Source organism: Ophidiomyces ophidiicola (genome assembly GCF_022830035.1).
Source record: "Ophidiomyces ophidiicola strain CBS 122913 chromosome Unknown scaffold_28, whole genome shotgun sequence".
NCBI lineage: Eukaryota > Fungi > Ascomycota > Eurotiomycetes > Onygenales > Onygenaceae > Ophidiomyces > Ophidiomyces ophidiicola.
Genome location: NW_026054668.1, coordinates 63662 through 83986, shown reverse-complemented (window position 1 = coordinate 83986; position 20325 = coordinate 63662). Strand labels below are relative to the sequence as shown.

The following is a 20325-nucleotide window of genomic DNA, read 5'->3' as shown; positions in this document are numbered from 1 at the left end:
GGGGAGGGGGCACGCTCCAAACCTCACCTCCTGTCTCTGCCTCCGGATGTTCTCCGTAGTACGCGCAGCGAAATTCACGCCTGCGCCGTCCCTGCTGTAGTTGCTCCCACAATCACATGAGCTGTCTTCTTGTCTCGATTGTGTCCCAACCGTGCTTGTGAAGATCGGTTCAAGACGTTGGGGGAAGAATAATAATAATATATCTCATTCGTCGCCAGGCATTCGCCCCTTGCCTCCCATCGTGAAACACGCAAAAACAAGGTATATGCTGTCTCGCGTCGGGCGGGCGTTGACAATGCCCCCGGGTCCTAGCCACAGAGCAGCCTCGTAGTGGGCTAGGGGAGGGGAGGGAGAGGAGAGGAGAGGAGAGGGAAGAGGGGAGTTTGGCGGCCTGACGAAAAGTGGAACGGGGGGGCGCCGAGCCGGAATCACAGGGGTTTTCCGTCGGCCACACACACACACAAACATACAATTTGGACTTTACTTTTTTTTTTTAATTTTTTAATTTTTTTGACTATTATTATTCTTATTCCTGGTTGCGGGTTATCCGAGCGGGAAGGAAAAAAGAAAAACAGGCAGGATTAGTTGGTGACATGCTGCTCGGCTCAGGGACAGACGAGAACACGCGGATAGTTAGTTAGTCGCACGGCTCGGTCTCCGTGTCGGTGGAGTAAAAAGGGAAGGACAGAACGCGCAGTATTATTTATTATTATTCAGCTCCGGAAGCAAGGAACCGAGAAAGAAAGAAAGAAAACAAAAAAACAAAAAAATAGCTCGGAGGGGGCGGCGCGCGGGCGGGCTGAACGGTGGAGCCCGGGCTGGCAAGAAAAGGAAAAGCAATCCTCCACTGGGTTGGCGAAGAAAAAAAAAAACCTTCTCAAGCGTGGCCCTCAGACCTTTCGAGATAGTTAGTAGTAGTAGTATGGAAGTAGGAATCTGTCGCAGCGTGGTTAGCACAGTGGCGGCGGCGGAACCGAGAGTAGTGCGCAGTAGTTAGTTAGTTACGGAGCACGGCTATTATTATCCCTATGGTCACGGAGGATAGTTGTATAGATACGGACGGCACGGGTAGCTAGCTCGGTAGGGAGGTCCTGGATGCCAATGCAGGGAGATGCCTTCTGCCTTATTCTCTATCAAGGCCCTGACAGGTTGTGGTTGTTGTCTGATCCCATCTTAAAAAAAGAAGAATTGATGTATAAAAAGAAAGAGGGAGGCCTAAGCGATTCGTTTGACAGGCTCAAGTACCCCGTAGTTAGGTACTAACTAACTTCCTCCGTACATCCATCGCATCCAACAGCCCGCGGCGCGCTTGGACTCCCAAGCGGGTTCCTGCCTGGGACAGCTGGGCCTCCGCGCGGGAAGCAACAGTGACACATATGTAGCAGCAATAAAAATAATGATAGTGATCCTCCTCCTCCTACCACGGGAACCCCGCCCACACGCGGGCCACAGGGCGTTTTGCACACAAACCCAGCCCACCCGCCCGCCTCCACCACCAGCCGCCGGGCCTCTGATGAGAGCGAGGATCGCAATCTGCGTACTGCGTCGCCCGCCCCCTTTTTGTCATGTCAAGGGCGCACAGAAGCGTGGGGTGAGGGGGGCCGGCGCGCGGCACCAATAACTACCTAACTACCTAGTTAAGTTAGTGGAAAATAGTGGCCGGCTGAGACGGCTCAGCTCGCAGAGTCCCTGCGGGGTCCATGCTTGCCCATCATCATCATCATCATCATCACCACCCATATCGCCATCGTCGGGCAAAATCGCATCTGATAGACAGGAGAGGGAGAATGGCCTGCTGGTGCTACTGCTGCGCGTGCGCACGGGCCGCGCGAGCGGTGGTTTGCATATATAGTTCGTTCGTTCAGTCAGTTTACGAGCGGTGCCGGCGCTTGGCGGGACGGCGGGCGGCGGGCGGCGACGGGCGAACCGGAACGGTAGGGCTTGTGTAGGCAACTAACTACCTATGTAGTACTCGGAGTCTACGCAGCGTCACGATGTCACGCTGGGCTGGGCCCATGGGCGGTTCCGCCTGCCTGACTCTGAGCTGACTACTCCTAGACAGGCAATAATGAACGCCGGCGGACGAGCTCCTATCACGAAGCGGGTCGGCAATCCAGCCGCTGTCATGCCGGTGCTGGTGCTAGGCCCGGGGCGAGGAGAATCATAATAATAATACCTCCATCCTAGCTACTCTTCTATCTCCCAATGCTCCCTGTTGTAACTAACTACGTGTTTGGGGCGCGGCCAGGGCCACCCATCTTGTCCGCCCTGGCTCACTTTGTTCTGGATCCTGCGGGCATGGGTGCCGGGGTTGGAAGAGAAAAAAAAAAACATAAAAAAACATAAAAAATGGAAACTAGCTTCTCGGAGTGTCGAACCGAGACAGATACTTTTTTCGATGGCCAGGTCCCAGGATGACGAGCGTGCGTGCGTGTGCGCGATCAGAGATGTATCAGCGGGTGCTAGGCGAAAGCAATCTCACACGCCAGGGGGTAGTTAGTTAGTTAGTTCGAGGGGTAGGGGACCGGGGGTGCTGCCTTGGTCAGTAGTGGCAGGCCAGGCGCGAAATGCGACGAGTAGCGGCGGGCCGTCTGAGATGTATCGCGATCATCGCCACATGGCGCCATAGCGGAGTCTGCACCAGGAGCGAGTAGTATTATTAGTATTAGGACGACGTCGTTGGCGGGCGGTCTGGACAGGGCAGATCCCCCGCCTGACTCGACGGGCGGCCGCAGTCGTCATCGTCGCTGGGCTGTCGGGGGCGCCAGTAGGCTGGGCTGGGGCTGCTGGCTTTCGCTCCTTCGCGTGCCTAGCTAGCTCGGTGGTGGGCGGGAGGGAGAGAAGAGAGAGAGGGCGAGGGGGCCGGGGATGCCCGCTGTGTCGCGCCCGGCCGGTGGGGGGTGGAGCGCGCGAGCCGTGGCGCGAGGCTGCAGTAGTAGTGAGTGCTACTACTAGTGAGCTACCTTCGTGCGGCGGGCTCGCGTGGGCGGCGCCAGCGGGGCGAGAGAGCGGAGGCGGTTCGTGTGCGAGCCTGCAAGACGCGGGCGCATCATCATCATCACCATCACACGGGCTGGCGAGCATGCCGTGTGGGGAGTAACTAGTAGGTAGAGTGGGCAGCACGAGCGCGGCCTGGACGACCGCCCAAAATATCTATCGGGGCCAAGCCAGGGCCGATCGCGCGGGCGCGTGGTGGTGGTGGTGGTGGTGGTGGTGGTGGTGGTGGTGGTGGCTGGCCGCCGCCCGCACGGCTCACAACGGCCGGCGTAGCCTGCCAGGCACGCCCACCAGTAGTTAGTTAACTAACTCCCTCTGCTGCTTTTCTAGCGGCCTGCGGCCGGTGTGATCGCCACGCCCACGACGCCCATGCCCGCGGCCCACGCACTAGGGAACGGCATGGCACGCAGGCCCAACCTCGGCAGCCGGGGACTAGCGGGGTGGGCGTGATCTCGGTAGGATGCGCCGGCGCGCCAGGCAGCGGGGGGGGGGGACGGTCGCGCGCGCGCTGGTGGGCGGGAATCCACCCGATAAGACGGCCCAGCACGCCCGCCACCAGGGCGGTTGGCGTTGGCGTTGGCGTTGGCGTCGGCGTTGGGCTTTAGCTTTGGCTTTCACGCCGCCAGCTGGGCCTTGCCTTGCCTTGCCCTGCCCTGCCCTGCCTTGCCCGCCCCGGCGACCTGGCCGCGCTTCTTTTTATCTCTGCGCCCCGGCCCTGGCCTGGCTCTGCTCCTCTCTTCTCTTTCTCTTCTTCTTTTTCCTTTTTTGTTTTGTTTTGCTTTCCCTGCTGGCTGGCTGGGACGCCGTGCCCAACGCCGGCGACCAACCGCGAGCCAGTCCTCTCTTATCTACTCTGTTGCTCCATACTTGCTTCACACAACATCCGCATCGCTCGCCGCTGTCTGGTGGCCACAGCGACGGGCGCCGCGACCAGCCCAGAAGATGCACGCCAGCTCATTCCTGCCGCCGCCGCCGCCGCAGTCCGCCCCGGCCAAGCAGCAGCCGCCACCGCAATCGTCGCTTCACCACCACCATCACCATCACCACCACCCGCACCCACACCCACACGCGCACCCGCACTCCCAGCCTCCGTCGTCGCTGCTCTACACCTCCTCGCCCGCCCTGTCGTCGCCCGGCCTGCCCGCCCCCGCCCCGCGCGAGCCGCTGCTCAACCTCAGCCCGCTGCCGCCCGACCGTCCCAGCAGCGGCCTCAAGATCCGCCATCTGCTGTACAACGCAACCGCCGCCACGCCCGCCTACTCTCATCCGCCGCCACCATCCACGCTGCTGCGCAATCTCCCCGATCCCCTTCACGACACCACCACCACCACTAGCGTTACCCCGGGCCATGTCGTGCCCGCCTCCCAGCCCATCCACAAGCGAGCCTACCGCCAGCGCCGCAAGGATCCGAGCTGCGATGCCTGCCGGGAGCGGAAGGTCAAGGTACGCGCTGCGCTGTTGTCTATTGATATATTGATATGCTCTCCTGTTTGTCCGTGTGGTGCTGAATCTTGCCCGTCTAGTGCGACGCCTCCGAGTCCGCCAGCTGCACGGAATGCTCCAACCGCAACGTGAGATGCCTCTTCACCAAGGAGACCAACCGGCGCATGTCATCCATCAAGTGAGCTCAATTCCTAATACCCCGGGGTGTCGACCTGCAAGCTCAAAAATACAAGCTGACCTAGAGACCATTGTATCGCCTGCAGACAGGTGCAGGATCTCGAAAGGCAGCTGGCCCAGGCGAAGCAGCAACTGCACCAGCTGCGCATGGGCATCTCGAAATCCGAGGACTCCAACTATGACACCAGCGACGAAACCCCCAAAATCCCCGAGATCGGCTACCGCCCGTTGCGCATCCACACCCCCAGCGCCAACCTCAACTATGCCGGCGTCTGCTCCAGAATGCGCCTGCACGGCCAGGGCCTGATCAACTTCCCCCTCACGCCCTCCTACATCCGCCAGCAAGCCATCCTGACTGCCGACTACCCTGCCCTGCCGCCCAAATCCGTGGCGGACGCGCTGCTGCGCCACTACCACGCCTTCATCCACTCCGTCTTCCCCATCATGCACTGGCCCGCGCTCCTCGACGACTACGATCGCGTATACCGCGCCGGCTCGCTGCGCGGCGCCCCGCGAGGCTGGACCGCCGTCTTTCTGGCCGTCCTGGCGTGCGGCTCGCTGCACTCGCTCGATGCGGCGCTGGTCGCCAAGGGCAAGGAGTACATCCAGGCCTCGCTGAATCTGACCGACCTCTGGCAGGACGGCTTCTCCGTGGATCAGGCGCGCGCGGGGATGCTGATCAGCATTTTCCTGTACGAGAATAATCTCAAGTCGGCCAGTTGGGTCTGGCTGGGCTGTGCCGTGAGAATCGCGCAGGATCTCGGCTTACACGTTGAGTCCGGAGCGTGGACGCCGCTCGATGCCGAAATGAGGCGGAGAATATGGTGGTCGTTGTATGCTTGGGAAAGGTTCGATTGTTAACCCATCCATCTTTTGGCTAAGTACTCCTGAATTCTAAGTCGTTTTTTTAGAGTCGTCGTGCTCGAGTTGGGCCGTCCGTTATTGATTCACGACGAGGATTGCGATGCGGACTTGCCGTCAGCCGTGGAGGACCATCTCATGGCTGACGGTGGCATCGCTCCCGTAGAGTCGCGGACGAACGCGCTCCTCGCCATCATCCACGTCCTGCGATCCGTATCGCAGCTCGCCAAAGCCCTAAAGTCGCGCGTAATATGTGCAGAAACCCTGGATGTATTCGAACGGCACTTTCGAATGTGCCTGTCGAGTTTCCCCGTGGACTACCATATCAACTCCACCCAGCCCCTAGACCCCCAATCGCTATCCCCAATCATCTACCTTCAAAACACCAGACTCGTCCTTCATCGCCATAACCTATCGCCGGCATGTTCCCCGGAGATGAGGCACCATGCGATAGAGCAATGTCTGGCCATCGCCAACGACACCACCCGCATCCTAACACGCTGCATGCGCTCCGCCCAGCCCTCCGTAAGCTCCGAGGACGGAGACAGGCGCTACCTGCTCGCAGCCGCCGCCAGCACCGTCCTATGCACGCACCTCTGGCGCTGCACCTTGCTCCTCCTTTTCAAAGCCGAATACTCCGCGGCCCTGATCTGCATCCAAGCCAGCGCGGCCATCGGCGACGCGCGCACCGTCAACGTCGCCGCGGGCAAATACATCGCGTTCTTCCTGAAATGCCTGCTGGAGCGGCAACCGGCGCCGCCGCACGGCGAGATCCCCAGCCTCGAGCGCGATGAGGAGATGATCGCGTACGTCTCGGGCGACCTGCAGGCGCGCATCGACGGCAGCTGGGTGTGGCAGAACAGCGACGCGCCGTCGCCGCTGACCACCACCACCACCTCGTCCCCGCCTCCGCTGCCGCCGCCCACCACCGCCAGCACCGCGTCGCCGTCGTCGTCGTCCGCCACCTCGCCCGTGCGCCCGCGTTTCGTGGATCCGCCCCGCAGCGAGCCGTCCAGGAAGGATGACGCCGGCGGCGATCACGACGCGTGGGAAGGGTGGGAGTGGGTGGAGCAGACCACGCAGATGCTACTGTCTCAGCAGCAGCAGCAGCAGCAGAGAGGCATGATCGAGCCGCCGGTGGATAGCCAGCGGTCCGTTCACATCGAGCCGAAGCCCGAGCACCCTGTGGAGAACCCGTCGCGGCCGCCGCTGCATCGATCGTCGAGCTCGAAGATGACGATTGCTAGTATTATCTAGCTAGGGAGCTGATCGGATTCTTCAAGGGCTGTTGGCCCCCGCAAGGCATTTCGTCATGAGAACCGAAATGCATGAGAAATGCCTGATTGTTTTCCTGGGGATTGTTTTCTTTTCTCCTTCCCACGTCATCGAGCTGATACTTGGATGGAAGAACTCCTGGCTGCTAGTCAGTCTCTTATAGATACCCCTCCACCCCCTACTCCCCTTTTCCCTCGACGAACTTGCCCGGAGATAGCTACCCGCCCGACAACAAAATCTCCCTTTTTGCTTTTCCCTTTTTTTTTTTTGCTTCGACCGAACTCCAATGAGAATGATTTAGCGTTGTTTACGATGGGATACTAATAATCGTCTACTTTCATACTATTCTCGCATTTCAGCCCCCGGTCTCTTTTCTCTGGACAGTTATGTATGTGAGCTTTAAAAATGAGAGGGGACTATATGCTAACTATAACGGAACATGGGTGTCATTTTTTTTTTTTTATGTGATTTTATATTTCACTTCTACTCCATTTTATTTTAATTTTTTTTTTTTTTTTTTCCCTCATCTAATCGCTGCTTACCTTTTGTGAAGCGTTGTATTCGCATGTGATCAACAGCGACTGTAGAATATAGAAATAATTGATAATTGACGATACACCCCGCGCGCGGCCCATGGCCGTGGCTGGCGTGCGTGGTTTTGATGTCTCTTTTTCCCGTCCCGCTGTCGATATGCTATTATTCCTTGGAGAGTAAATTTTTTCGAGCAAAAGAAATATGGTCAGTGTATATAAAAAAGAAAAAGAAGAGAACAAACAAAAAACCCCTTTGTCAATGTATAAAATAGGAATTCGATGCATAGCAGCCCAAGAACCAACCATGAGTTGTAGCCGGTGAGGAAATAGCCACATATAAGAACCAGGCTGAAGAAACGGAGAGAGAATAAAGTACATAGAGTTAGTATCAGAAACATAAACACTCTCTATGTATGTAACTACGTCACATGGGAGAGGAGGAACAAATATATTTATAAAAAAAAAATATTCGCGGAAACCTCTCGCAACCAAGCTCATCTGTGTTCATAAACACCTCAAAATAAATATATTATAATACTCAGACCGCGCTATAGCCGCCCCGCGACCCGGGGCCCTGCAGCGTAGTCACCACCTTGCGGCTCCAGTCTTTCATTAGGTACGGGATGTCACGGATCGTGTCGCCGTGGGGCAGTAGGTCCCAGCCGCGCGCGCCGTAGCGGTTGTAGTTCAGCCAGGAGCCGAAAATCAGGTAGGCGGCGATGCAAAGGAAGAGGCTGGTGGGTGATAACGTTAGTGGGGAAATTGAGCAATAGATAGGGGGGAAAACACATACAGAATGATGAACCACGTGAAGAACCCCCAATGGTTCGACCCCGAAGGGTTGTCGTCTTTCACGTCTTCGCAGGCGTATTTGGTGCGCCAGTCGAGCCGGAGGACGTTGATCTTGTCGACTTCTCCGTAGCTCTTGAACTGAAGACTCTTGTCCTTGTTGCGCTCCTGCTTGTCATCGCCTTCAGATGATTCCGGCTTCTTGTCCTCTGCTCTCCTTCGGCGCTCTTTTTTCTCCTCGTCATCCAGACCGCTTCGCTCCTTATCACAAATCAGTTCTATTACGGCTTGTTGCTTCCGGTCCAAGTATTTTCCACCGTGTAGTTCGATTCGGAGCCCTTCCTGTTGTGAATCGGCGGCCTTTAGCCGGGTGATTTTGGGGTCGAGAGATCGGCCAGAACTATGAGCGTAGTTGCCTGCTATCGGAATTGTCCCAGAGGTTATTTCCGTGTCTTTGGTTTTCGTTCGTTCAATGCCGCATACTATAGACGTTTCACAACAGAGTCAGTCAAGACGGTATGCACTCGCAACTTGATAGCAGGGGAGCGAACCGAATGTTCCGCTTGGACATTGGCTATTCTTTGGTAAAGGCTTGCATATATCCAGGGTATAGGTAGTGTTGATAATGGACGGAGGGTGGTCAACCACATTGTAGACGGAGTGAGGCCCGCCCAGTTTACTTAGGTCCCATGTCTTTCCATCAACGACGATCTTGGTACAGTCTAACTGCGCCAGTGACAATGCAGGTAAAAGAGCGAGAATAGAAACAAGCCGAAGATCTAGAGACGACTTCATTATGGCGTGGGAATCTGAGGGCGTAGCTAGCTAATTATCGGAGCCTGGGCCGGGAGAGCCGCACTTCCTGCGTGCAGCGAGGTGTATGTAAGCGGACAGCTTCGCTGCCAACGAGCGAGAAGCGACCCAAGCGGAGGACAGGGCAGGTAGCTGTATGAAGGGCGGTAGAAGGAAAAAAAAACCGGAGAGTGTGGTGATGGAAAGATGCTGAAATATGGACGGGGAGGACGTCCCGTTGCCTGGCAAGCGTTAGCTGGAGTTTCGCTGTTTCTGGCTTTGGCGATGATGATGATGAAAGGTTTCTGGTCACCGCGGTTGCCAAGCCGCACTAGGAGCTGAATAAACCAGCACAACTTGCGGGCTCGACGTTGGGAAGACCAGATTCGACGCAGGATCGGGGAATTTTCCTTTTACAAGCAGTCTGACTGTCTGTTATAACCGTGTTTGGCTGCCTACAGTCGACAGCGCAGGTCGTTATTGGCCACCTGTGAGCTCGCGTGCTTGTTTGGCTGCTGCTGGGACAATCAAACGCCAGAAGCCACCACTCAAGCTGCATCGACGTATTGCAATACTCTCAGCGATCAGGATAGAGTCAGAACCACAGAATCGGCACAATTATGCTCTCACGGCGTATGGTACGTGTCTGCGCTCCCCCTTGTTGCGCACCAACTATCCCATCTTACCCCGCTAACGCTCCGCGATAACTAGCTCTCGAAAGAGGACGAGAACGCGACACACGGCGAAGAAACCGAAGTCCGACGCGAGGATCAGGAGAAGATCAATCGCTTCAGCAGACTGCATCAACGGGAAACCATATTAGAAGAGCAACTCAAGACAAAACAGGTATGGACCATGCGATACACATACTCCGTCCTGTCACCTCCACGTTGAGCCTCAACACACCGTTACCACAAGCAAACAGAGTGTTCTTTCTCACATTTTGGCTACGCATTGAAATACAAATATTTGTCTTCTTGTGATATTCTACCTGCACAACCCAGCCCCGGTATAAAGGGGGAATGCCAAGTTTGGTTCGAACGTGCGTACTCACATTACTTCTCAATGCCAGAAAGACAAAGAAGACCTCGAAGAAGTATCCGCTGAGCTCGAGCTTGCGGACGAGGACGATCTAGTCCCGTAAGTCCAAACTCACCCTTCGTTACTTTCCGTTTGGGCTTATTCCTCCGTACAGCTACAAAATCGGCGACAGCTTTGTATCGCTCCCACTTTCAGAAGCTCAGACCCTTTTATCCTCGGCCACAGAGCAAATCGATGAAGATATCGTTAAGATTGAAGAAAATCTTGGCGAAATCCGTGATGAACTACAAAAATTGAAGGTGGCGCTGTACGCGCGATTCGGGAGAAGTATTAATTTGGAAACCTAAGGAGATACTGCATATTTTTGGAGCTTCGAATGGTTTTCAGAGAGTAATAAAAAGCGCAATTTAATGAGGGTCTGTGAACGAGCGATATTATCATGAACAGGCGACCCATGACATTCAACATTTTTCCATTAACCTTACATATTGCTATAACCGATAAAACCAACAAGATTTAATGTGTAATTCTACATCAAGAGCTGGGCGCCATCGTAGCTTCGGTTGAAAAAGCCAAGGGCCATGGGCTGGAACAGATCCGAGATTCTAATACAAGACAGTCACCCAACAGAAGAGAAATCAGACCTTCATCGCAAATTGCTTCATATACAGATAGTCTGCCATTGAACGGTCAACAGCAGACCTAATGATCTTGGCGCCCTTTTCGCCATATTTCTCACGCCATTCGTGATCGAACTCTTCCTCGGATTTCTGTTTTTTCTTCTTATTTCAAAAACACATTAGAACCAAATGCCGCTCGCTGCCACGGATGAACTTACCTGAAGTCTAGGTTTCAAAGACGACGAGTGCATAGCATCCTCGTGGAAGCCAGGCCATTTTTCAAAGGCTTTTCTCGCAACTGCTTGATCGTTCTCATTATCCCAATTAAGCATATCTGGCGTATACTTTTCTCCAATGCTCTTGCAAAATTGCTCAATAATACCAGTAGGGTTGTCGAGCAAATCGTCTGCATCAACAACGCATATTTCTCCAGAATCGTGGGCATTAGAGCCATTAAGACCGTTGTTGCCGTTAGCCGTGGATGCGCCATTGGCGTGCTGCATATTTTTGCCTGCGTGGCAGGGCCCGATCAGGCCGATATCCTGAAGATAATTGAAGAAACGTCTGAGTTCCTCGTATCCAGCTTCAGACTCGTAAAATTCGAAAAACCCTGTCAACTTGTCGAGGGGAGGAACCGTGCACCTGTAGAAGGATGGGATACTGTAATGCGGGTCCCGGATCAAGAATGTAAAATGGAACTTTTTGAGAAGCTCCACGGGAACAACAGTCGGATTTTTGGGCTGTATTCCAACCCCATTTGTCTGGTTTCCATTCAAAGCCACGCCGTTTGTCGGCTGATATCTATCAGATAAATCGGTGCCAACTCCCCGCTTCTCCTGTTGAAGGGATGGGGCGATTATAGCTGGCTTGCCATCTTCGGGGAACAGATAGTAAACCATATCTTTAATAAATGGACGAGGTCCCTGTTCCAAGGTAAGTATAGGACACATCAGGCATAATCAAACGCGCGAGTCACTGTGACATATGGACAGGAGGAGAGCGAAGGTTTTGTCTTCGGAGTAAGAGGTCCTTTCGCGTCTGGTGTAATTTTCAGGTGGTATCCAAAAGAGCGCCCACCATGGTAATATGGAGAGGAGTTACACATGAGAATAATCATTTTCGGAGTCGTAACACCAATGGGCAGGATGATAAGAAGAAGAAGAAGAAGAAGAAGAAGAAGAAGAAGAAGAAGAAGAAGAAGAAGAAGAAGAAGAAGAAGAAGAAGAAGAAGAAGAAGAAGCAAAAGAAAGGTAAACCGCAATTTCTCAATAGCAGGGAAATGGGTCAGACCTCAGACGCTTCTCTATCTATACGGTCGAAGATGTCCTTATATGTAGAGTTGCTAAACCCTGTAGTAATCCTCGCTTTCTCATCATTTTCATATCTTCTGCTTAGTCTCTCTGGACCATAATAGAATGCATCGCCGAATGGCTCATGAACACATCTCAGCGTCTGCTGGCGAGTCATAAAGACCTGCAATCTGTTAGGGATTGTTCAACTGGTGATGACACAACCAGGCCCTCTTACCCTTTCAAACGCTGTGGAACAAGCCCGTGGATGGGTAGCCACGAAGATGGGTTTCCCTGCCATTATGGCTACGTAATAGATGAAGAGTGAAATTTGAAAAATATGAAAAATATTAGGTCACTAGAGTTGAAGAACAAACTTTCAACGACAGCGACGCAAAAGAGCAGAAGGTAAATTTCAGCTGACCAAAGCTGACGCAGGGCTCTTTCCCCAGTAGTTTGTCAAGGGACTGACCAGCTGTCCACGCTGCGGACTTGGCTTGGTTTAAATAATAGCAAGTATTCCTCTGAGGAGCGGGGAGGTGGAAAACTCGGCTGATGACGTCGGCGTGGCCCAGAAGAAAGAACTTAAGAGTTTCAAGCGGATGGAGTCCGCCGCCAGAGTGCTGCCCTGACCCTTCTGGCCCTATCAACACGGTGGGTGCACCCTCACAGTCTTGGGATCCTTGTTTCCCGTCCACAAGTTAAACTTTGGGCCGGGCAGAGGCTGTTCCAGGTGCACCCAGTTAGATGGGCAGGATCGGGGCATTACTCGGGACTTTACGTTCTTTGTACGGAGTACGCGCTGGCCTGGTTGGAGAGAGCTTGTTAAGTAATACGCCCAGGCTTTTGAGGTCGAGATTCCGGTTTCACAAAGGCAATATTCTTCCCGAGAACTCGCGAGACCTATCACCAAATAGTTACTGGCCAATAACACTAGAAATCGATGGTTATGCAGTCTGCGGGCAGCTTCGCAATGTGTGGCACCTTCAGCTGCAATACTACCGCCTTTCAGCAAGCTACACAACTATAAATCATAATAAATACTTTTCCCCCACTCTGTTAAAAAATTGCGCGGGATACGGCTTGCTTCGGATGTTTTTTCCGTGTGTACTCCGTAGTTAAGTTATATTCTTGTCGTTTTGATGGTCTTATCTCGGATACGAACGGGCTTTTCATGGATTCATTCAAAGCGACGTTGCAGTAAATGCAGTGCAGAGCGGTAAAGTTTGTCCAAGGCGTCAAATACCTTGCCGATGCCATGTTGAATTTTAAGACGCAAATCTCTACGGAGTATGGGACATACAACTTTTAAAAAAAAAGCCATTGCTTTGCGGCTTGGTTTTGACCTGGAAAGGGTAGATAGGAATTTCAGCGTGGTTCCTACAAAGAGAGGAGTTGAGAAATACTACTAGCAGCACAGCTTGCGCCTTGCAACCTGTTATCAGGGCCATAATGGTTCGGCATTGTTGCAAACAGTAATGACAAGGCGACTCATGTCGTTGGCTACTCATTGCGGCTCGAAACTAGCCAGCCGCCCGCGGAGAAAACGCTTGGAGGCTCGGCGGGAAGTTTGCCGCCATTGATTCCAAAACGGGCGGTTGGGCGCGACTCGGGACGGACTTAGCCGCCCGGTTGATGGCATAAACAGAAGGGAGAATTGGATAGGGTCGCAGCTTCCCCTGTCATATTTCGCGCCCGTGAGGCTCTTTCCTTATTTGGCAGGGCAACACGCCCGGCCCGAATTAGAACCGAAAGCTCGCAAAACACGTGATTATTTAAATGACTAAGCTTAGCTCCATTTATCCGCCAATGAGCACTCGGTAAGTGAAGTAGTTCGATCACGTGCTATGATATCATGAGCTCATTCTCGAACGCTCCGTGTTTTTCCCGAAGCGCCTGGAAGTTGAAGTTGCCAAAGCGGCTGCCCGACTATATAATAAGGCGCCACCCCTCTTTGCTTGTGCCCTCCTCTTTTCCTTTTAGTGAGAGCGCGCTATTAATAAAAAGCCATGATTGAAATTTGAGCTCCCTCAACTCTGGATTTTCCCTTATCCCAATTACTCGTCACCTAATTAAGCCTCATTCCAATCTAATTCCGCTACAATGAATACCTCTCAATTTACAGATCGAGCCAATAAGGCTATAATGCAAGCTGGGGATCTTGCAGAACAGTTCTCCCACCCCGAGATTTTACCCATTCATTTGGCTGTCGTTCTCCTTAACCCCATGGAAGGTGATGATGAGGAGCCAGCCAACGATTCTCACAAATCTTCCACGGCGCTTTTTAAGCAAGTCATTCTCAGAGCTCATGGTGACCCACAGCAGCTTGATCGCTCCCTACAAAAAGCACTGGTACGGCTACCGAGTCAGGACCCACCTCCCGCCCAACTCGCCATCTCTCCCGCTTTATCCAAAGTCCTAAGGTCCGCCAAAGAGTTATCAAAAACACAAAAAGACAGCTATGTTGCCATAGACCATTTAATTACTGCAATGACGGGGGATTCTACTGTCAAGCGGGCCTTGGCTGATGCGAATATACCTAATGTGAAGTTGATTGACTCGGCCGTTCAGCAAATTCGTGGAACGAAACGAGTGGATTCCAAAACCGCTGATACTGAAGAAGAAGCAGAAAATTTAAAGAAGTTTACAATTGATATGACTTCCATGGCAAGAGAAGGAAAAATTGACCCTGTCATTGGTCGAGAAGAAGAAATCAGACGCACCATCCGAATACTGAGTCGGCGAACTAAAAACAATCCGGTTCTTATTGGTGAACCTGGCGTCGGTAAAACGACTATTGTTGAGGGATTGGCTCGACGTATTGTTAATTCCGATGTTCCCGCCAACCTTGCACAATGCAAACTCCTCTCCCTTGATGTTGGTGCCCTTGTTGCCGGCAGCAAATATCGAGGTGAGTTTGAAGAGCGCATGAAGGGTGTTTTGAAGGAAATTGAAAATTCAAAAGAGACTATTGTTCTATTTGTGGATGAAATCCACCTTCTCATGGGTGCCGGTTCATCAGGGGAAGGCGGTATGGACGCTGCCAATTTACTAAAGCCGATGCTCGCACGGGGTCAGCTGCATTGTATTGGAGCGACCACGTTGGGCGAGTATCGAAAATACATCGAAAAAGATCAAGCATTTGAACGCCGTTTTCAACAAGTCCTCGTCAAGGAACCCACTGTCAACGAAACAATTTCAATTCTTCGAGGGTTAAAAGAGAGATATGAAGTTCACCACGGTGTTAACATTCTGGATGCAGCAATTGTCTCGGCTGCGACTTTAGCCGCTCGATACCTTACCGCCAGGCGGCTTCCTGATTCTGCTGTCGATTTGATAGATGAAGCGGCTGCTGCTGTTCGCGTGGCCCGAGAATCACAACCTGAAGCTATCGATACAATGGAAAGACGTTTGCGGCAATTACAAATTGAAATACATGCCCTGGAGCGAGAAAAGGATGCGGCATCAAAAACACGCTTAGAGGCTGCTAAGCAGGAAGCAGCCAATGTTAGCGAAGAACTACTTCCCCTTCGTGAAAAATATGAACAGGAAAAGCAACGCAGCCGAGATATTCAAGATGCCAAAATGAAACTTGACCAACTAAAAGTTAAGGCCGAAGAGGCTACTCGTTCCGGCGACATGCAAACAGCATCTGACCTAGTCTACTACGCCATCCCCGATGTTGAAAAGCGTATCGAGCAGTTCGAAGCTGCCAGAGCTCGCCAGGATGCTGAAGCGGCTCTCAACCCAGGTGGTCAAGCAGAGACGTTACTTGCCGACGCAGTTGGTCCTGACCAGATTAATGAAATTGTAGCCCGCTGGACTGGAATTCCTGTCACCAGGCTAAAAACTACCGAGAAGGACCGATTGCTTCACATGGAATCTCATCTGGGCAAGATTGTTATTGGCCAGAAAGAAGCCGTCTCCTCTGTTTGTAATGCTATTCGGCTTCAGAGATCTGGGCTTGCAAATCCAAATCAACCTCCAAGCTTCTTATTCTGTGGCCCTTCCGGGACGGGCAAGACTCTCTTGACAAAGGCACTAGCAGAATTTCTTTTTGATGACCCAAAAGCCATGATCCGATTTGATATGTCTGAGTACCAAGAGCGTCATTCCCTCAGCCGTATGATTGGAGCACCCCCGGGTTATGTCGGTCATGATGCAGGTGGCCAGCTTACTGAATCCCTCAGACGTCGTCCATTCTCAATTCTCCTATTTGACGAGGTCGAAAAGGCAGCAAAAGAAGTGTTGACAGTCCTTCTTCAGCTGATGGACGATGGCCGCATTACGGACGGCCAAGGTAGGATTGTTGACGCGAAAAATTGTATTGTCGTCTTGACCTCTAATCTTGGCGCGGAGTATCTTGCACGACCCAACGCTGCTGATGGCAATATCGATCCGACCACCAAAGAACTCGTCATGGGTGCCTTGCGGGACTATTTCCTACCTGAATTCTTAAACAGAATTTCCAGTATTATAATATTCAACCGGCTGTCAAAACGGGAAATTCGCAAAATTGTCGACGTTAGGTTGAGTGAAATACAGCGCAGACTCGAACAAAATAGTCGCAATATCCAGATTTCTTGCACAGACAGCGTAAAGGATTACCTTGGAAAGGCCGGGTATTCTCCTGCCTACGGGGCGCGGCCGCTTTCGAGACTCATTGAGAGAGAAGTTTTGAATCGACTGGCAGTGCTGATCCTAAGAGGAGCCATCAAAGACGATGAGGTTGCACGTGTGGTCATGGAAGATGGCCGTGTTACCGTTCTTCCAAATCATATGGAAAGTGATGACGAAGATGAAGAGATGATCGACGAAGAAGATGCACTTGCGGAATTAGAAGATGACATGGGAGACAAAGATCTCTATGAATAAGCGAGCAGATATGATGAATGGGAAAACGAGGGACGATGGGGGGTTTCCTTGTTTTCATGATACGGAATTGTTATTTATTTTCTATCAGCATGGTGGCTAGGGAGCGATTTGCTTTTGGGAGGTGTTTAAGATTCGTTCGCCACTCTGAGCGCAATCTGCACACATAATCACTTATAACTATACAACCAATATTTGATGATCAGTAGAACCAGTAGATATATCCTCTGTTCGATACTTCTAGTCAGCTCTACAAAACCTATTTTTGTCTTCAGGTTCCTATAGGCTTCTCTATATTGCCACCATTCAACTCATCCATACAATTTACAATTGGTAGTAACGGAGAGAGAGAACGAAGGCCGTAGCTAAAACCTTAAATCGAGGCCTCCAGCTGACCTTCACGTGAGTTCGCGTCGGGGTGGTGCCAAGCAGTTAACTGACTACGCGACGTGCCTAGTCAATGAACCTTTGATATTGGACTTGGTCAGGTTGCAGTATGCCGTGATAAGATGCCATTCAAACCCTTCAAACCGCCACTCATCCGGAGACCACTTGAAAATGCCCCTACTCAACTGACTACACCTGAGCCATCCGACGAGCCTATATCGAAACGACGACGCATGCTCGCTGGGTCTGATCTTGAGCCCCCAGCGGAACTTCCTAAGGCCAACATTATTGAGCTTAGCAGAACTCCAAAAGACAAAAGCATATCCCTAGGGCCCTTAATATCGGTGAAAAATCAGCCTTCTGCTGTTAAAAGACCCATTCAAAACGGTACAGATACTCGTGACAATGGGGAGGGCACATATTTTAACGTTCTTTGGTGATTCAACCCTAAGGGTTCTAATTTCTCTGCGAAGAATGGCTGTCGATTTCTTGCTAACACACCCCATGAATTAGGCGAAAATTCACTGCTAAAAAGCACAAGACTTGGGATGGTGATGGAATTCTCTCGTTGCGAGGAGGCTATGCTTACCTTCAAGATATTTCAGGTCGGGACATGGGGCGAATTATGTTCAACTCTCAATTAGAACCAGGGTCTACTCTTTCAATTGGCGGTAAGGATGTTGAAATTGACTCGAAGCTTTCTAGAGAAGATTACTTGTCTGGGCGTCCGTTCCTGGGTGTATCAGCTGGTGCATCTGGCCATGTATCGAAACCAGAGTTACCAAAAATTGTCCCAGTCCGTGTCCCACTTATTGGCTCTCTTCTTGTTGGCAAATCAATATCAGGTAAAAAAGACGGAATTGATGGCAGTAAAGAGGCGGCAAAGAAAATTCTGAATGTAGCGGCGCCAACAAGCGTAGCCACAAATAACGCCTTTAAACCTCCCTTGAAAGAAGACACTGTTATACCGTCACAATCAAGCAATACGGTTACTCCAAGACACGATCCAGGTCAACAGGGAGCTATTATAATGAAACGACCATCTTCAATCCCGGCCGGGAAACAAGTCGTGGATGTCGTTGTCGACCCTCTACTTGGAAAGCATCTTCGTCAGCACCAACGCGAAGGTGTTAAGTTTCTTTATGAATGTGTTATGGGAATGAGGCCCTTCAATGGCGAAGGTGCCATTCTTGCAGATGATATGGGCCTTGGGAAAACTCTACAAACTATCGCCCTCCTCTGGACATTAATGAAGCAGAATCCAATATATGAAGCGGCACCAGTTGTTAAGAAAGCCCTTATCGTGTGCCCCGTTACCCTTATAAAAAATTGGCAGAAAGAATTCAAAAAATGGCTGGGAAACGATCGACTTGGCGTGTTTATTGCTGATGGAAAGCATATGAGGCTCACAGACTTTACGATGGGAATGAGCTATAATGTCATGATTATTGGATATGAGAGATTACGTACGGTACAAGAAGAATTGACGAAAGGCCGTGGGATTGATATTGTCATTGCGGATGAAGGACATAGACTGAAGACAGTCCAGAATAAAAGCACGCAAGCGATTCAATCGCTCAACACCTCTCGACGTGTCATTCTTTCCGGGACACCTATCCAGAATGATCTCAGTGAATTTTTTGCTATGGTGGATTTTGTAAATCCAGGATTGCTGGGCACATTTAAATTATTTATGAAGGAGTTCGAAGGCCCCATAGTCAAATCCCGGCAGCCAGAAGCATCAAAAAAAGAGGTTGAAAAGGGTAAAGCCAGAAGTGAAGAGTTGGCAAATTTAACATCCATGTTCATCTTGCGACGTACAGCGGACATCCTTTCCAAGCACCTCCCTCCGAAATCCGAATATATTTTATTTTGCAACACGACCGCCGTTCAAGGTAATATATACCGTCACGTTCTGGCTTCTCCCATATTTCAATCGGCACTGGGTAACTCAGAGTTCGCGCTGCAGCTTATTACGATTCTCAAGAAACTATGCAACAGTCCTTCTCTACTCAATCCAAAAACATTGAAGGATGAAAATTCTGACTCTACGATGAATTCTCTCTTATCATCACTACCAGCTAACTTACTTCGGCATTTTTCACCCGCGTCAAGCGGGAAAGTTAGAGTCCTCGACCAGCTTCTTCACAATATACATAGTACCACATCGGAGAAGGTCGTGTTAGTATCCAATTACACATCAACTCTCAATCTTCTTGCTGTTCTTCTAACGTCCCTCTCTCTTCCATTTTTGCGGCTCGACGGCTCTACCCCGGCAAACAAGCGTCAGTCGCTTGTTGATGATTTCAATCATTCTTCAGCCAGCTCCTGTTTTGCGTTTCTTCTATCTGCAAAAGCTGGCGGGATTGGGCTCAATTTGATAGGTGCTAGCCGCCTAGTTCTTTTTGATGTAGATTGGAACCCCGCCACCGATATCCAAGCTATGGCGCGGATTCATCGTGATGGACAAAAACGTCACTGCCACATCTACCGGCTGCTGCTCAAGGGGAGTCTTGAAGAAAAGATCTGGCAGAGACAAGTTACCAAACTTGGTTTAGCGGACAGCGTAATGGACCAGAAAGGGGGGGTGGCGCAATTTTCGAGAGAAGAATTAAAAGATCTCTTCAGATTGGACGAGGAAGCCGAATGCCAGACCCATGACCTTCTAGGTTGTATATGTGGTGGGATAGGGGCAAACCCTCTACTCCCTTCGCATAATGTCATGGAAGAAAATTCAGATTCCGATGGCCTCACCGAAGATAGTGATGGCTCAGATAGACCAAAGAATGCTCCTAAGCTAACCAAAGCATCTGAATTGCCTTATCCACGAGATGATAAGCAAGCAACCAAAAAACATAAGTTGAAAATGAAGTCTCTTATGAACTATTCTCACATTAATCCCGCATTACTCAGTTCAAACCTTAGAGCATCACTTGAAGAACAGATTGGCGATAAAGCTCTTTTGTCTTTGCTATGTGATGAAGGTCATGGAGTGGGCTACTTGTTCAGAAGGGATGGCTATGCAAATATAGAGATGAGCAATGAAAAGATGAACATATAAGAAAAGCAACTGTTGCTAGAATGATAACTTAGATTTCTTAGAATATATGAAATATGCATTCTCATAGTTTAGATAGAGTATGGAGTCGCCATAACTACAACCTCAGTGAAGCTTGATTGAGAATATGCCCAGAATTCATAAAATTCAAAGTTAATTATGTACTTGCAAGCCTGCTAAACCATCGAAAT

The 20325-nt window shown here is 51.2% G+C and overlaps 6 protein-coding genes across 6 annotated transcripts; 4 read left to right on the top strand and 2 right to left on the bottom strand.

Moving 5' to 3' along the window:
• Positions 1–3939: 3939 nt before the first annotated feature.
• On the top strand, positions 3940–6735 carry LOZ57_005474 (uncharacterized protein; the record flags this gene model as incomplete). The annotated part of the gene is made up of 4 exons (XM_049254505.1): positions 3940–4440; positions 4521–4618; positions 4704–5465; positions 5529–6735. 4 exons carry the CDS (start codon positions 3940–3942, stop codon positions 6733–6735), a joined length of 2568 nt encoding a protein of 855 aa, XP_049106484.1.
• A 1089-nt stretch (positions 6736–7824) lies between these two features.
• ATG27 (type II membrane protein) lies at positions 7825–8870 on the bottom strand (the record flags this gene model as incomplete). Its single annotated transcript, XM_049254504.1, has 3 exons — positions 7825–8020; positions 8080–8557; positions 8627–8870. The coding sequence occupies 3 exons, from the start codon at positions 8868–8870 to the stop codon at positions 7825–7827; spliced, it is 918 nt and encodes a 305-aa protein (XP_049106483.1).
• Positions 8871–9487: 617 nt separating this feature from the next.
• Positions 9488–10255, top strand: LOZ57_005472 (uncharacterized protein; the record flags this gene model as incomplete). Its single annotated transcript, XM_049254503.1, has 4 exons — positions 9488–9505; positions 9579–9713; positions 9940–10007; positions 10063–10255. The coding sequence occupies 4 exons, from the start codon at positions 9488–9490 to the stop codon at positions 10253–10255; spliced, it is 414 nt and encodes a 137-aa protein (XP_049106482.1).
• Positions 10256–10546: 291 nt separating this feature from the next.
• On the bottom strand, positions 10547–12118 carry LOZ57_005471 (uncharacterized protein; the record flags this gene model as incomplete). Its single annotated transcript, XM_049254502.1, has 4 exons — positions 10547–10690; positions 10747–11451; positions 11819–12001; positions 12056–12118. The coding sequence occupies 4 exons, from the start codon at positions 12116–12118 to the stop codon at positions 10547–10549; spliced, it is 1095 nt and encodes a 364-aa protein (XP_049106481.1).
• Positions 12119–13920: 1802 nt separating this feature from the next.
• Positions 13921–16692, top strand: HSP98 (Heat shock protein hsp98; the record flags this gene model as incomplete). The annotated part of the gene is made up of 1 exon (XM_049254501.1): positions 13921–16692. One exon carries the CDS (start codon positions 13921–13923, stop codon positions 16690–16692), a length of 2772 nt encoding a protein of 923 aa, XP_049106480.1.
• Positions 16693–17198: 506 nt separating this feature from the next.
• RDH54 (helicase) lies at positions 17199–20137 on the top strand (the record flags this gene model as incomplete). Its single annotated transcript, XM_049254500.1, has 2 exons — positions 17199–17512; positions 17590–20137. The coding sequence occupies 2 exons, from the start codon at positions 17199–17201 to the stop codon at positions 20135–20137; spliced, it is 2862 nt and encodes a 953-aa protein (XP_049106479.1).
• Positions 20138–20325: the final 188 nt, after the last annotated feature.